Consider the following 15094-nt stretch of genomic DNA (forward strand, 5'->3'; position numbering starts at 1 on the left):
GGGATCAAGATGACTGTGTATGTAGGACAATGGCAGGAGCTTTTCAAACTCCCATGGGTAGTTAAATAGCCCTGGAAAATGCTTATCTTAGTGTCTTCAGTCTTGAAGCAGATATAGGTAAATTCTAATTTTCAGACAGACACCCTGTGGATGAGGCACATGCCGTGTGCAGAGCTGAGCAAGCATCTGGTCCAAAGTTACTCACTGGGCATCTGTAGGCCCAAGTGAAGAGTCACTTAAAAAAAATAAAATAAAGTCCCTGATGGCCTCACAAGCAAACACAAATAGAGCTTTTAATGTATCATAGGTTAAGGGCCCAGTGTTGGACCTGCCCTTTCTCAATTAGGGGTCTCTGACTGTCTCAAAATGACTTCAGGGCAGAACTGGCCTGAGTTAAAGGACTGATGTGAAGGAGCAGAGTGTCCACTGCTTATGGTAGACACTTGGATTCAAGGACGAGGGAGGCATGTTCCTGCCTCTCAGGCCTCAGGCCTTGGCACAGAGGTCCACACATCTGCCATTACACCCTAACCTTTGTCCCATGGCTGTGTTCGCAGAGTAATGGGTGAGGCTCCTAAGGGTCCAGGAGAAAAAGGCCCAAACCCAGAACAGAGCCAGAACCAAGAGGGACCCCCAGAGAATTTTGGTGATGAAATCTGAAGTTACTGCCCTCAGGTGAACAAAAAGCTGTGTGTGTCTTAGCACAGAACTGCAGAGGCTAAGGCTACACAATTGTGGATGGAAATGAGGACCCAGAAGGGAAAGGTTCCTGGAGCCCAGAGGACCAGGGTGAGAGTGCAGGTGCTCAAGCTACTCTTCTGTAGCTAAGCAGAGCCAGAGCCTGGGGCTTCCTGGAAGGGGTGCAGGCACTGGCTGTCTTTACTCTCGAAGAGAACCACAACTGCTTCTCCTGTTTGCAGCTAGATGAGGCCTGTGAGTGGAACGAGGCCTTTGCTTTGTTCAGAGTCCAGTGGGACTTCTAAGAAAACAGTCAAAGCCATACAGTTTCTCTCTTTACTGAAGAGAAAGGAGAAGGTCATTCCTGTCTGCATGTTTCTGACTTCGTTCTTTTTTTTTATTTCATCTGTTTAGTAACAGTTGCATGTGAGAGTTCTTTATTCCTACGTGTTTTCAATGGCTTCTCCTTATATTTGCCCTGTGTGGGAAGATGTCTTTTCTTTTCTCAAGCTTTGTTCCAATGTTAGCCCGGTGATCACCACTTTGCTGGGCTCAGTGCCCACGTGGCAGCTGTGCCATTCGTGTTTTCCTGCTGCAACTGCTCAGCCTACATGGCCTATTTCTCCTGTAAACCTGGGCGGCTCTGCAGATCCTCTGGATTTCACAGCATCCTCCTACAACCTGAGCCTTGCAGTCCTTTCAAAGAGGTGTAGGTGGTATGTTCCGCTTCGGTCTCAGCTATCTGCAAAGGGAGGAAGACATTGTCTCCGGTGGGTAAGGGAAGGTACACACGTCCACGCCTTTCGCAGCTCTCACTTCTGTCTAAAGCACGAATGGGTTGAACTTCATTTGGGCTGCTGTGACTTCACTGATGCCCACAAAAGGGAATCGGTCTGCCCCACTGCATTCTTAGATCATCCTCCTCCTGCCAGGGCTACGCCTGAGTACAAAAGAGGTTAGACGAACCTTTGTGACTGTGCACTGCCTCTCTTTGGAATCTTAAGTTCAAATGCAGGTCTTCCCACCTCCAAAGTCCATGTGTCCCTACATTTGCCATTAACAGCTGTCATCGTCCGAGCTCTTCTGCAGGGCGCAGTGCTAAATGTCATACCAGTCACTGCTAGGGTAGACAGCCCTGTGCCCACTGTGCAGCCATGGAAACTGAAGCTGGAGAGGTTAAATGCTTTGCCCAGTGTATGGAGCCAGTCGTGATGGTGGCAGGCAATGGCAGGATTTGCTGTGTGCGTCCGGCTTCCCACTCTGGGGCGTGATGGGCCACGCTTCTCCATCCTGACCAGCTACTGGCCGATGACCTGTGAGGGAGTAGTGTGTGTCACTGCTACACTGAGCTCTACTTGCTGCCTCCTCTTTGCCCCAATGGTGATGGGTAAGGCCTGGGGGCGACATGGGGCCTCCTTCAGCCTAGACCTTGAGGAAAGTGACACAAAGCCATCCCTCACCCCTGCTTCGGGATATGGTGCAGCAGGGGGGCTGTGCTGGCCTGTGGGGCTGGTGCCACCATGTGCCCCCTAGAGTCTGACTCCCTCCCCCCCGCCATCCTGCCCTGGGCACCACTGAGGTCTTCAGAACCGGTGATGAGGACTTGTGAAAATGAGCTAAAAGGCTGCATGTTCTGCTTCACAGGTGCTCAGAGCGACGCCCCCAGTTTCTGCCCTCCGGCTGCTCTCCCTGCCCGCACCCAGAAGGGTAAGTCCATCGTTTTCCTGCCTCTCTCAGCACAGCCCTGGCTTATGCTCTCACACTCACAAGCTCCTGTGGGATGTGCGTGTAGGTAGGGGGTCGCATGCCAGTGATGCACACGCTGCAGAGAGGGGCCGACTCTGTGGTTTCCACACATAGTGCAGCTAAGCCAGCCACAGTGGGGGTGAGCTCAGCGCCCCCCTCCTTTCCACTATAGGGATTGCTTCACCTTACCAGGCAGGGCCAGGCCTGTACCATCCTGGGCAGTGTCAGCACGGTGGTGTACGTGGCCACAAAGCGAAGGAGGGCAACTCTACCTTCGAATGGAGCAGCTGGGGCTCCTGGCTCCTGGGTCCAGTGGGTGACGTTGAGGGCTGAGGCACTGGCCGTGTACCCCGCAAGGCAGAGCCCACAGCCTGCTTAGGGAGTGGCCGTCCCTTCTCCTGCACATTGGCCGCAGCACTCAGGCTGGCTGCTGGATGTTCTCAGAATGGCCATGAGGTATGGGCGTGGCAGTGTGGGAGCAAGGGCAGCCCGCGTAGTGGGCCTGGTGACGTGGAAGCCACAGGGCCAGTCCAGGCCTCACGGTACTGCCCCCTCTCCTGACTCCATCTATGACACCACTCAGCCCAGAGGCCACATGACATTAATTCCTGGCCTGTGACGTGGTCTCCGAGGGGCCCCAGACACCTGTCATTATGGCCTTACCACAGAACCGAATGTAGCTCATGGGGGAAGGAGTTGCTTCACAGCAAGGGTGTGGCTCAAAGTCTAAATTTTCCTCAGCACATGATGTAAAGCTTGCTTTGCCCACAGTTAAAATACCTCATCTTGGAGGTCCCGTGTACAGTACATGTGTGATTTTGTTCCCCCGACCATGTGTGTGGCATGTACGGCCAGGCCCCACCTGCTGAAATGGCATGAGGCGGGTGTCACCATAGCACCTTGTGAGTGGCAGAGGCTCAGGCTCCTCCTCAGAGGGAGGTTAGGACTCCTCTGGCCCAAGACACCACCTGTCTGAGGCAGACCTCAGCCAAAACCGATTCTGCTTTATCAAGGTGATATATATATATATAAGTACAGATGACATAGTCAAAATGTCCCAAGAGATTCATAGCTAAGGAGAACAAAACCCCACCGAACCCCATTCCTGGCTCACTGTACCCACCTGTCCTTCACACGGCAAAGACCGTGACTGTCTGCGGTGTGGTGTGAGTGGCTCTCTTCTCACCCTGCCTTCCACGTGCCTGAGTCCTGCACAGATCTCCTAGTGCTGCCTCTTGATCTGTTAGTTATGGCGGGGTCCATGGAGTGCCCACTGCGGGCATTTCCACATCAAAAACTATTTTCCCACTCCCACTGTTCTCTTTCCTTCTCCCTTTTCTTCCTCCTTACTATCATCGTGGGTTTGAGCTTTGTATTCCTTGGCTCCATTTTGCACGGTTGACAGGGAGAGTAGATAAGTGCACTAATTATGAGCCATAGTACTGTGCTTTTCAAAACTTCCAAACATTTAATGGTGACTTGCTTTTTCGTCAGCACTGTGCTATGCGTCTCCACACAGACCTCAGGAGACAAGTCTTGTTACAGTATTTGTTAGCTGTAGAGAACAAAAACAATGCAGAAAGGCAGAAGGGAAACCACAAAGGTGCTGGGGGTTGGTTTGTGCGTGGGAAGGTGCATTTCCTTCCAGCCCTGGGCTGTGCAGTGCGGTCTGACCTTGCTGTGATCTGTTTATAATGGTGCATTATGTGTGCACTTCCGAATTTCCTGCCTCGCTAAGTCATGTGTTCGTCCTGCACCATGTATGACTCCTCTCACTTATCCATGCCTCCTTGGTGCTGCTTTTGTGATGCTTCTGGTCCGTGATGAGCAGACCGGTGAGGCCGATGCAGAGCTCACAGTGAGGACCATCAGGCTACTCCACTACTTCACCAACCCAGCCCTCTGCTTTTGGATGTTTGATTTTTTTTCTAATGATTCTTCTGCATCATAAAAATACCATGCCAGATGAATACCTTGGTACCTAACACTCCTTCTGAGGTCAGGATTGTTTCCTGGGTAGATCTCCAAAGCGCATTTCAAATTTTGGGGTTTTGAAAAATGTTTATTGCAAGATTCTAGACATATTGTCAAATTGGGTTCAAGCAGGTGTGTTTTCCGAGCGATGATGAATGAAAGTGCTTTCTTTTTCCCCATCACAAGTCTGCCATCTTTAAGTAATCATCGCTAAAGCAAACAAACAAAAAGTTTAATTTATAGATATAAGAGTGCTTTGATACATATATGTTAAATACTTATTGTCAAAGATGTATAAACTGATGTGTAAATATTTTCGGATGATTTTATGTCCCACTCTATTTTTACCAAACATTCACATCATGGAGAGAGATTTCAAGTGACAATAGAAGAAAAATCTAAGCTCAAGTAGTGAGCACCTCCCTTTACACACAGCCATGGATCTGAGTAGTTGTCTCCAAGACACAGTTAGATGTCACAGTATTTTTAAATGTGCCTTTAACATGGGTGATTTAAAGGCAGGAGCAAGGTCAGCGCCGACAGTGCATCTGCACTGAGAGCTCCCAAGAAATAGTGATTTCAAGGCCAGCCTGAACTACATAGCAAGACCCTGTCTCAAAAACAAAACAGTGTGAGGCCAAGGAGCTGGCCTTACATCCAGTGCATCCCTGCCTGACGTTCTCCAGCCTCTGCCCACCCTGCAAGGCCCTGGCTCCTCACTCCCAGCACCACAGCCCCACCAGGATTCACCACCCCAAAGCCAGGCCTAAAGATGAGGAAAGGGCTCTTTCCCAGCCTGGATTGGCCTGGCCTGAGCTAACCACCACAAGCCCAAAGGACACGATTTGTACCTTATTTTATTTCCTGCAGTCTCTGATAAAGTAAAAAGGAACTGAGAAAGTAGCTCACACTGAGATGAAAATGTAGCTCTTTTTATAAGATGTGTTTTCCAGGGAGTATTCACATTTTAAAGAGTGGGCAACCAGAAAAATTTTGCTTTCTAAGAATAGAAATGCAGACCATTTGATAAACCTTGAGGGACTAATCCCACCCCCTCAGACCACCTTCCCCATGCATTAGACCATCCTAGAACTTAGTATGTGAATAGATTTCCTCTACATCTATACGTTGGGATTACAGCTGTTGATCAAAAACAATGATAATATGCTACAAGTAGCCCAGTGCCACACGACTAAACAGTGACCCTTGGATCCTCCGCTCCCTCCATTGCACACACACGTGTGTAAGACTAAAGTCCCTTAGCACAATCCCAACAGCCACTGACGACACTTCCACAGCGGGGTTCCTCTGCCTGGAGTGGCTGGAGAGGTGCACACACAGTGTCCGCCTGCCTGTCCAGCTCCGCCACCTGTGTGGGCTCCGGCAGTCACCAGGTCCACTGATGCCCCTGTGCCACATACCAAGGGGCCTCCGAGATGCCAGGACTGCAGTGAGCGGCAAATGCCGGCCCTTCACATGCATCCGGGTCTCTGCCCAGCTGCCCAGGATTATACACCATAGCCCCAAAAGAGAGTTCAGACACCCCAAGGAAACCCATTATCACGCTGTCTCCTGGCAGCCTTTGTTTTAGGGACATCTGGGGGGCTCTTGATAGGAATCAGAGGGAAGGCAGGCTCAAGCAGGGCCTTTGACTGTCCACTAGGCAGTTATGAACTGTAATTTGTCATGAAGATATGGTGAGGGGGGTAGAAATCCTTATGGTTTTCTCTTAGGTATAAATTCCCCTAGAAGTGTCTTTGAAGTCAGCAGCCCCCAGACACAATTAGGCAGAAGTGGGTGAGCCCACAAGCACCTGACCCAGCAGTTGTTGGGCCACTGCAGATGTTGTCAGGAACTTCTGCTGCAGCGGGCATGCCACCAAAGAGACAGCTGGGAGCCTGGGGGACTGGGAGGGGGTGGTACGGGGTCAAAGACTTCCCTCAGCTCTCACCAATTCTCCAGGACCTATCATAACAGCATGTGAGGATGCTGCTAGGAGTAGAAGTGGCAGACGGATTATAGATACCATTTATTAAGTGCCACTGTTTGCTAAACAGGAAGCATAATATCCCTGTTTTCCACAAACTGCCTAATCCAGGTATTGGATGAATTAAGCTTCTCAGTTAATCAAGGAACAGTGGATCCCACTTCTTTTCTCCATCTCTACAAGAATTAAAATGGTAACTACTTGCATACCAGAATACCTTGATAATGATTGAATAAATTAATTTGTTGATTAAGTAGTCACAGGGAAGCCAAGGGTGGTCGGTTGTATAATACTTTATTTCATGTTGCACCTTCCAGTTTACAGAACACTTTCATTTCCATTGCAAGAGCAAGGCTCCGAGTTGCCACTAGTGTGCCATGGTCCCAGCCTGTGACTTCTGTATTGCATAAATCAAAATGTCGCACTGTAGCAAATAAACACATGCAACAAACAAAGACAAGCTTTTAGCAAAGGTGCATGTGTATTGGGAGGGAGCAGAAGCAATTGGCATCATCCACTCCCTGCACAGTTATGTGGTGACCAAGCGGCGGGACTCCGCCCAGCTGCTTGCTCTTTGCTGCCTCGTCCGCCTTCCTTCCTCTCTGCCATCCCCTCAGTAACTGCGTTTTGCAGGGGGACACCACGCACGACATGACACTGTCCTGAGTTCAGACACCAACCTGCTGCCTGCCAGATGTGTGGCATTGCACAAGAAAGCAGCCCTCTCTGAGCCTCACTTTCCTCCTCTGGGAATCAGGAATGATATCCTTCATCTCAGGAAAGAATTGTGAAATGGAATCAGACAACCTTCATATAAGTTTTCAAGCACTCATGCTGGCCTGACAGAAAGTAGCACTTGTCACTAGTGCATCTGCTCACAGAAGGAACGGGCCACTTGACGTTAGGGTGTCTCTAGAGCCGTTGCTTCCCTGCTAATGCATAGGACAGGGCCTTGGCTCCCACAGCACAGAGGCTTAGAACACGGTGTAAACTTCTGCATTTGTTGGTAATGAATGCAAGAGTTGCCGCAGCAGTGAGGCCGGGGCGAGGAGTCCTGTGCTGGGGAGGCTGGCCTGGCACTGGCTGGGGAGGCCATCCTGGACCACAGCACAACAAGTGGGAGAAGCAGTCACTGTGAGTACTGCAGGAGGCTGCTCCCAGATTCTGTGACGTTGAGGGAGGCCTCTGTAATCTTGGGGTGCCCTGTTTCCTCCCAGTGCTTCGGTACCCCACTTACTGGAAGGAGGATGGATCCGAGTTAATGTAGCTAAATCAGGTGACAACTAAATCCACAGCTGTTTCCATTTCTTAATTGGGCCTGGTAAGCAATGCCCACCTGTGGAACTGGGAGAGTCTGGAAGCAGCTGGAGACCCAGTGATGCCCCCCTGCTGACCACAGCCTTGCCTGGTTCCCTGATGCTGCTGGGTGGCGATGCTGTCGTCAGCTTTGGGTTTTCAGGAGGGCCACAGTGTGGGGATGACCCAGGAGAGGCGGAGGCTGGGCAGAGTCTTGGTGGTGAGCAGGGAAAAGTGGATGAGGCCTGAGCAGTATGGAAAGAAAGGACGGGTCGAGGCCAGCTGGGGAGCTGGGTGTCACAGGGGAGCTGACAGGCAAAGATGAGGAGCAGCTCTAATTTCTTCTTTTCCTCTGGGGGAAATCGTCTTTGGCTGCCAGGTATAGACCCTGATGAAGGAGGCCAGTAAAGAGTTGTTGAATGAACTGCTGAATGAAAAAGCAAATACATAACGATTAGATTAGTTAATTCAGAGGGGTCTCACTCACATGAGTGCTCCCTGAGGCAGGCCACTGCTAATCTGGAATGTGATTGCTAATCCCATTTTCAGAGGACTCATGGTGAGAAGCCCATATTTCACCCCTGCTGAGAGTCCTCTTGCTGTTGATTCGGTGTGAGCTGTTCTGTTAGAAAATGTCAGCGCACAAGTGGAGAGCTCTCCCTTATGCCGATGGTGACCATTTGAAAAATATAATAGGGGGAAAATATTCCATTTTTAATGGTATTGAGTATTAAACATCCCCAAATTCAAATTAACGCAACAGAGTAATGTTTAACTTTGAGATCATTCCAGACGCTTAGCTTGACAGACTGGGCAACATAGTTTTCAATTTTGTCCAAAAGAATAAAGAGCTGAGAAAATACTGAATAAAACAAAGTAGTGTGGGAAGACTTTTATCATCACATGATGAGGTAAGTTATAAAGTGACTTCAGCAGAAGGCGTGCAAGGGTGGATTCAGAGTTTACAAAAAGAGGAGTGTATGAAGCGTTTACGCACCAGAGCAGATCCACTCATGGAAATATTTAATATACGAGAGCAGACATTTCTGATTTATAAGATTACCTTTTTAAATAAATGACGCTGGCATTATAATCTATAAACCATGCTTAGCCAGACACGAAAACACCAAATGAGAAAATCAATAAACGGTTCACTCTGCTTTTTAGCATGGCCACCCTTTGGGTGGGCTTCAAGACTCCTGTCCCCTCCTTCATTAGCATGGCTGATTAATGTGCCAAGCCAGTGCTGCCCATGCCACCTGGGTGCCAGGTGGTGTATTGGGACCTTTGTCTGTAAAATGGATGGTGATGGTGCCCACCTCATAGCGGTGCCTTGGTATTAAATGCAGTGGTGCTGTGGCTCCCTGGTAAGCAAAAGGCAGACTTACATGAAATACTCCAGGGCCTCTCCGGCCATTGTGCTTCACCCTGTCCTGTAGTCACCAAGAGGTTGTTCTCAGAGTGGCCATGAGGGATGCTCATCCAGGGTGCTGTGCGAGCTGGGCAGTGAGCTGAGGGTAGGTGGAAGGCACAGTAGGGACTTGGCTCCAGGCCCTGGAATGGTGGCACAAGAGCTGGCTGTGACTTCAGACGTGAAACTCACTCTTTAATTATACTTCACCAGACTTCAGCCTAAACGTGGTCTGTGGTTGAAGCTTCCATTTTAGGACCATCATTGGTGACTTAGGTCCTGAAACCCATCATAACTCTGCTCTAAAACTTCAGTGTCCTCACTAGCTAAAAATATGCCACTCTGGAATGGCGCTGTAAAAATGCCTCTGGCCTGACCCTGGAAATGGAGCCACATGGAGGAGGCTGGAGAAGATGGAAGCCCAGAGTCATGTGCTGTCCAGCCAGGCACACACAGACCCCGACCTCAGGATGGTGTAGATGGGCTGTGAGCCCCTGGGAAGTTGGTCACATTATTTGGTGACTTCTCCGGATGAATCATTTCTATTTTTTTTAATTAAAAAAAAGTTGTGACATGTTAAAGACTGCATGCCTGAGCCCCCATTCTGTTGAAATCACCGCCCAGAAGGACAGGGTTAGATGGTGGGCATGGGTGAGGTTGGCTCACAAGAGCAGAGCCCTCACAAGGGCTTCAGTGATCTTAGAAAAGAGACACAGGAGACAGACGTTGCCTGCTCTCTCTCAGCTCTGCACCACATGATGGTGAGGAAGCAGCATTTGTACCAGGAGGAGGCACCAGAACTCAGCCACACCAGGACTGTGACTCTCTGTTTCCAACCTCCAGAATCGTATAAAATAAAGGTTGTTGCAGAAGATTTTACAGGATCCAGATACAGAACTGGGAAAGGCTGTTTGCTCCCTTCTTTACTGTTTTCAAGCTCATACAAAATCCCCCATGCTACTTGCGCAAGTCAAGTCTGAGGTAGAAATTACAGGCTCTCCCCATAGCTAGAAGCCTTCCATTCCTGGAGCTAACGTTTTGGAAGAGTCTCAGAGACAGAAAACTCCAAGGGACAGAGAGACCTCTGTGTGGGATCCAGAGGCTTCCTCTAATGTTCCAGCCTGTTAGCTCTCCAGCTTGGGTTTCTTGATAAACTTATGTAACTTCTCTATGCCTCCGATTTCTCATTTGTGAAAGGCGGCATCAGTGCCTCTGCTGGACCCTGCATTTGGGGTACTGTGAAGAGAAGATGTGATGGGGTGGAATATGGTTTGTAGACTGTAAAGTGCTATACTTAAGATTGCTATAGTGTTCTGCTAGACCAGGGCACCATCTGCTCACAATGTTTATTAACAGGATCAACTACTGTATTATGCTGAAAAAGAGAGATGGGAGGGAGGAAGGAAGAAAGGAAGGAAGGAAGGGAGGGAGGGAGGGAGGGAGGGAGGGAAGGAGGGAAGGAGAAAGGCAGGGAAGGCACATTTCTCCACCAGCCTTTACTCTCACCTCCCTGTGCTGCTCTCTGGAGCTCCATGTCAGTACTCTGGGATGCTCAGGCAGCCTCTCCTGGTCTCTTTAATGTGATTTGTGGATAGTGTAACACATGCTAATCTTGGTGTATAGTGCTTCCTCAAAGCAGAGCATTAAGCCTGCTGCTCAGGCCTACCTCTGTCTTCTCAGAGACACACAGCCTGGCTGTAGCCATGACATTGGTCCCAGGGATTCTGAGTTCTGGCCAGTCTTTCACCTGTGTCTGTCACCCCTTAGGCCACACCACTCCATCCTTCTCCTTTGCACTTTATGGCTTGGGAGGCAGCACAGAACAGCCAACAAAGGGTGGGACTAGGGTCCATAGTTGGGAAGACCAAGTTCTGCTCTCACCTGCTGTTGAGGTGCTGTGACCCTGGCAAGCCCTCTGGGTGGCTCCCTTTCCCTTCACTTTTAAAACAGGATGCCTCAGCTGGGGCTTCCCAGGAGACACTCTGCGATGAAGCTTTGCATGCTAAGCACCCTGGGGACTGGCAGCCTCAAGGAGTGGGGGCCAGGCCAGACAGAGGAAGAACCTCAATGCAAATCACACAAAAGCCTGAGATTCTGGGGGAGTAGAAGTGGGCTTCCCTTCGGAGCCATTCTGTGTTGAGAGCAGAGGCCCGGTCTTGATTGTCTGCAGGGATTGGACCTTGGACTCAGGATGTCCCTGGGTCAGGGATCCACCTTTCTTGGATCGAGGGCAATTCTTGTGGGACTCAGACGAAAGCTGCCAGCTGCGAACTTCCCAACAGTTGAGAAATGAGAGCCCCTGTTTGTGGGGTCTGGGCAGCACAACAGGGTCCCTTGCAGTGGGAGTGGGGAGGATGGAGGCGTGTGGCATCTGCAGAGGTCCAAACACAGTGCTGCTGGTACCTGCTAAACCAGTTCCTACCACCATTCCTGTGGTCACCACTGCACTGTGCCAGTGCAGCTCTGTGCATTCTTTGTCTTTCAGAATGTTCTCCCATTCCACTGCGAGCTGCTTAGTAGAAATAGATATGTTTTTGCTTGTTTTGGTCATTTTTTAACCTTTGTAAACCCCCCCCACCAGATGAAAACTTAACAAATAGTTGTAGGATAGAGAGACCGATAAAGTGAGAACGGCATTGGGTCACATGAGAATGGATACTGGAACAAGAGTGCCCCTGGGGCTGTCTTTGGGGACACTGGGGACATTGCCTCCACTGTTTTCATTACACCCAGGTGATAATTCTCTGGCTGTGCTCTGTGTTTTCTCCTAGTTGCTCTGGACTCGTGGCAGTCCCTGGCTGTCTCCTCAGTAGCTGTAGATCCGTCCATCAGGGACTTTGATGTCGCCCACATCAGCACTGCTGTCACCACCAACTTCTCAGCCGCCCGGGACTTCTGCTTGCTGGGTAAGAAGAGTACGTGCCCCATGGTGGGTGGATCAGGCCTGTTCAGTGCTACTCAAGGTCCTGATTTCAGAAGCTTACAGAGATTCCAGGATAAACAATGTAGGGGTGGCTTGGCAGGAAGAAATGAGCTGAAAGGAAGAGAGCTGAATGGGCCTCCGCACTGCCCACTGCACCACCCTTGGGGTTAGGAGGAGGTGCCCTTGTGCTGGTCATTTCACAGGCTCAGCTGAGACCCAGGCTGAGACTTATTCCAAGAGACTTTCTTTGACACAATTGGGAGAACTTTCTAATAGGCAAAGGTATCCACAGATGCATAAGCCCTTTAGAGAGTTTTAATCATTGATGTTATTCAAATAATAACTACGTGGCCACATGACTGGAATGTTCTGCAGAGAATTTTTAGCTTCTAAAAGTGGCTAAGGTCAGATTCTATTTATACCCCTCCACCAATCTGAAGCCCTCTAGGATTCCGTGAATTCAGTGAATCTCCTCTACAAGGTTGGATAATGTTTCACAAAGCTATGTTTATCTCTTAGACCAGGCCACCATTATGCACAGGTGTCCAAATTGCATACTGCACACTGTAGTTGGTGTCATCCAGAGTCTGGGTCTGAATAGACCCTTAGGCCATATACAATTTCCCCAATTAAATGAAGTAGCAGTATTTTCGAAGGCATTCTTAGTACTGAGTGCCATGAAATAGTTGAAGTGCATTGCCTAGTATAGTAGTTAACCAGCAAAGGAAAGGGGATAGTCCCTAGTGGTATGTGCAGGGTGAGCAGGTATTGAAACAGGATGGAGGGAGACTAGGTAAAGAGGAAGGCAAGAGCTGGAAGGAGAGCCTGTCTAGGACCTCTTCAACCTGAACCCCCTGAAGAGCCACAGGAATGTTTCCAGTGCAGAATGGCAAAGGACCACTTAAGAATTGAACAAGCAATAAAAATCTTGACTCTTGTGTGGAAAGTAGGTCCAGTGAGAGTTTTGGGTTCCCCACCACCATGTTATTTTCAGTGTCTGTGCAGTGTGTAGGATTTGTAGTAGGTGCTCAAATGAACAAGTGATTTCATAATGAATGGACAAATGGAAGGACAGAGACATAGACGGAAGGATGGATGCCTGGATTCGTGCAGGTGTGATTGGATGGAAGGATAAATGGATGATTCATGGATGATTGGTGGAGGCAGAGAAGGATGGAAGGGCTGATTGATGGACCACTGGATGAATGAAAGGGCGGATGGCTAGATGGCTGTGTGCCTGCATAGATGTGTGCTTTCATAAATACTTGGAAGGGCGAGCGGATGATACACGGATGGGTTCATGAAAACGTGGCTGACTGGAAGGACGGATTGACATATGGATGGAAGGGAGGATGGATGATTGCACGGGTGGGTGGATCCATACAGACATGCATGGTTGCATCAGTGAGGTTGACCTCTGAGGCCACACTCACTGTCCTTCCTCTGCCCTGCAGAATGCTTCCAGCACCAGGCCTGCCGTATCACCACTCTGCAGACCCGGCCCGGGGCTGTGCGATGCGTGTTTTACCCTGACACCCAGAGCTGCACACATAGTCTGCAGGGCCACAGCTGCCGTCTCCTGCTCCGTGAAGAGGCCGTTCACATCTACCGCAAACCTGGTGAGTTTGGCCTGGCCTGGGTGGGCCTCTGGGGGCCTGAGAGAAGCCCCGGGGCTGTCTGTGTGGTGCCTCTGTGGACAGTGGCTGTATTGATTCTTGAGGGAACATTGGTCAAAGTTACCCAGGGTGAGATGGCACTGAGCTGGGGAGGACTGGAGGAAGTAGGAAAAACTCTTTGTTGCACTTTTATTAACTTATTCCATTAAGTTTGGCCTTGAGTTTCTTACATAACATTAAGTCGGCCATTTTTACTGCTTTTCAGCTTAGAGAATTCTTTCACTTGCTTTATTTCATTTGACCATCACACTAATCTTGTGAGGTGGCAAGATTTTAATCTTAATTGCCTTTAATTTTTATTTCTTACATGTTTTTGATACATGATTACATTTATTATGGGAAGTTAATACATATAAATCATACACCTTGATTCTTTTTTTTTCCCCCTTTCTTTTTCATACCTTACCTCTCCTTTCCCTTCTTGTTCATTCCAACTCTTGGTCCTGTTCCCATTTGCAAAAGCTCTATTTTCATAATTTTTCCCTTTAATTTTTTTCCATCCTCTTTCCCTTCACTTCGCCCCCTGTTCCCCATTTATTATTCCTCCATCCATTTGAAAACATCTCCTCACTTCTTTTTATTTATTCTCTTTCTCTTCCTCCCTCCTATATGTATGCTGTCTTATACAAGAGAAACCATGTGATATTTAAGCTTGTGTTGGACGTATTTCATTTATTATTATATTCTCAAGTTCCATCTATTTACCTACAAATGCCTCAAGTTTGTTTTTCTTTATGGCAGAGTAGTGCTCTATTGTATATAAACACCACATTTTCTTTATTTATTCATCTCTAAATGGGCATATAAGTCACTTCTAAGATTCAGCTACTGAAAATTGTGCTGCTCTAAACATAGGTATGTATGTGTTCCTGTAATACAATGACTTTAATGCTTTAGAGACAATATCTAGAAGAGGAATAGATGGATTAAATGGAATTTCTGTTTTTAGTTTTCTGAAGAATCTCCACACAGATTTCCATAGTAATTGCACTAGTTTACATTGTCACTGACAATGTAGATTGGTTCCTTTTACCCCACATCCTTGCCAGTATTTGTTACTATCTGATTTCTTGATGATAGCTATTCTTTCTGGAGTAAGATGGTATCTCAGTCTTGTTTTAATTTGCATTTCTCTAATGGCCAGCAATGCTGAACTTTTTTTCTTGTATTGTATTGGCAACATTGGGCATTTGTACTTCTTCTTTGGAGGAGTGTCTGTTCATTTTGGTTGCCCATTTTCTTGATTGGTCTTTTTAATTTTGGGAGCTGTAATTTTTCTGAGTTCTTTATATACCTAGATGTTAGTGCTCTGTCTGAGGAATAGCTGACAGGTTGTCTCTTCATTCTGTTGGTTATTTCCTTTGATGTACAAAAGCTTTTTTTTTTTTTTTTTTTTTGTTCCG

The 15094-nt window shown here is 48.4% G+C and overlaps 1 protein-coding gene and 1 long non-coding RNA gene across 3 annotated transcripts in view; one reads left to right on the forward strand and one right to left on the reverse strand.

Annotated features, from left to right (window-relative positions):
• The window catches only part of Tg (thyroglobulin), a 203508-nt gene that overhangs the window by 84624 nt on the left and 103790 nt on the right, over positions 1-15094 (forward strand). For both annotated transcript variants that reach the window (XM_010629590.1, XM_033760858.1), the window contains exons 35-37: positions 2323-2385; positions 11864-11998; positions 13470-13634. In XM_010629590.1, the coding sequence (XP_010627892.1) occupies positions 2323-2385; positions 11864-11998; positions 13470-13634 (363 nt within the window). The remainder of the gene's footprint in view (positions 1-2322; positions 2386-11863; positions 11999-13469; positions 13635-15094) is intronic.
• LOC104865840 overlaps positions 6669-15094 on the reverse strand; it is an 11875-nt gene continuing 3449 nt past the window's right edge. The window contains exons 2-4 of the long non-coding RNA XR_781278.1: positions 9070-9235; positions 7623-8108; positions 6669-6809 (exon numbers count right to left, since the gene is read on the reverse strand). This is a non-coding gene — a long non-coding RNA (uncharacterized LOC104865840). The remainder of the gene's footprint in view (positions 6810-7622; positions 8109-9069; positions 9236-15094) is intronic.

Source organism: Fukomys damarensis, unplaced genomic scaffold (assembly GCF_012274545.1).
Source record: "Fukomys damarensis isolate Sample0158 unplaced genomic scaffold, DMR_v1.0_HiC HiC_scaffold_5, whole genome shotgun sequence".
Classification (NCBI taxonomy): Eukaryota; Metazoa; Chordata; class Mammalia; order Rodentia; family Bathyergidae; genus Fukomys; species Fukomys damarensis.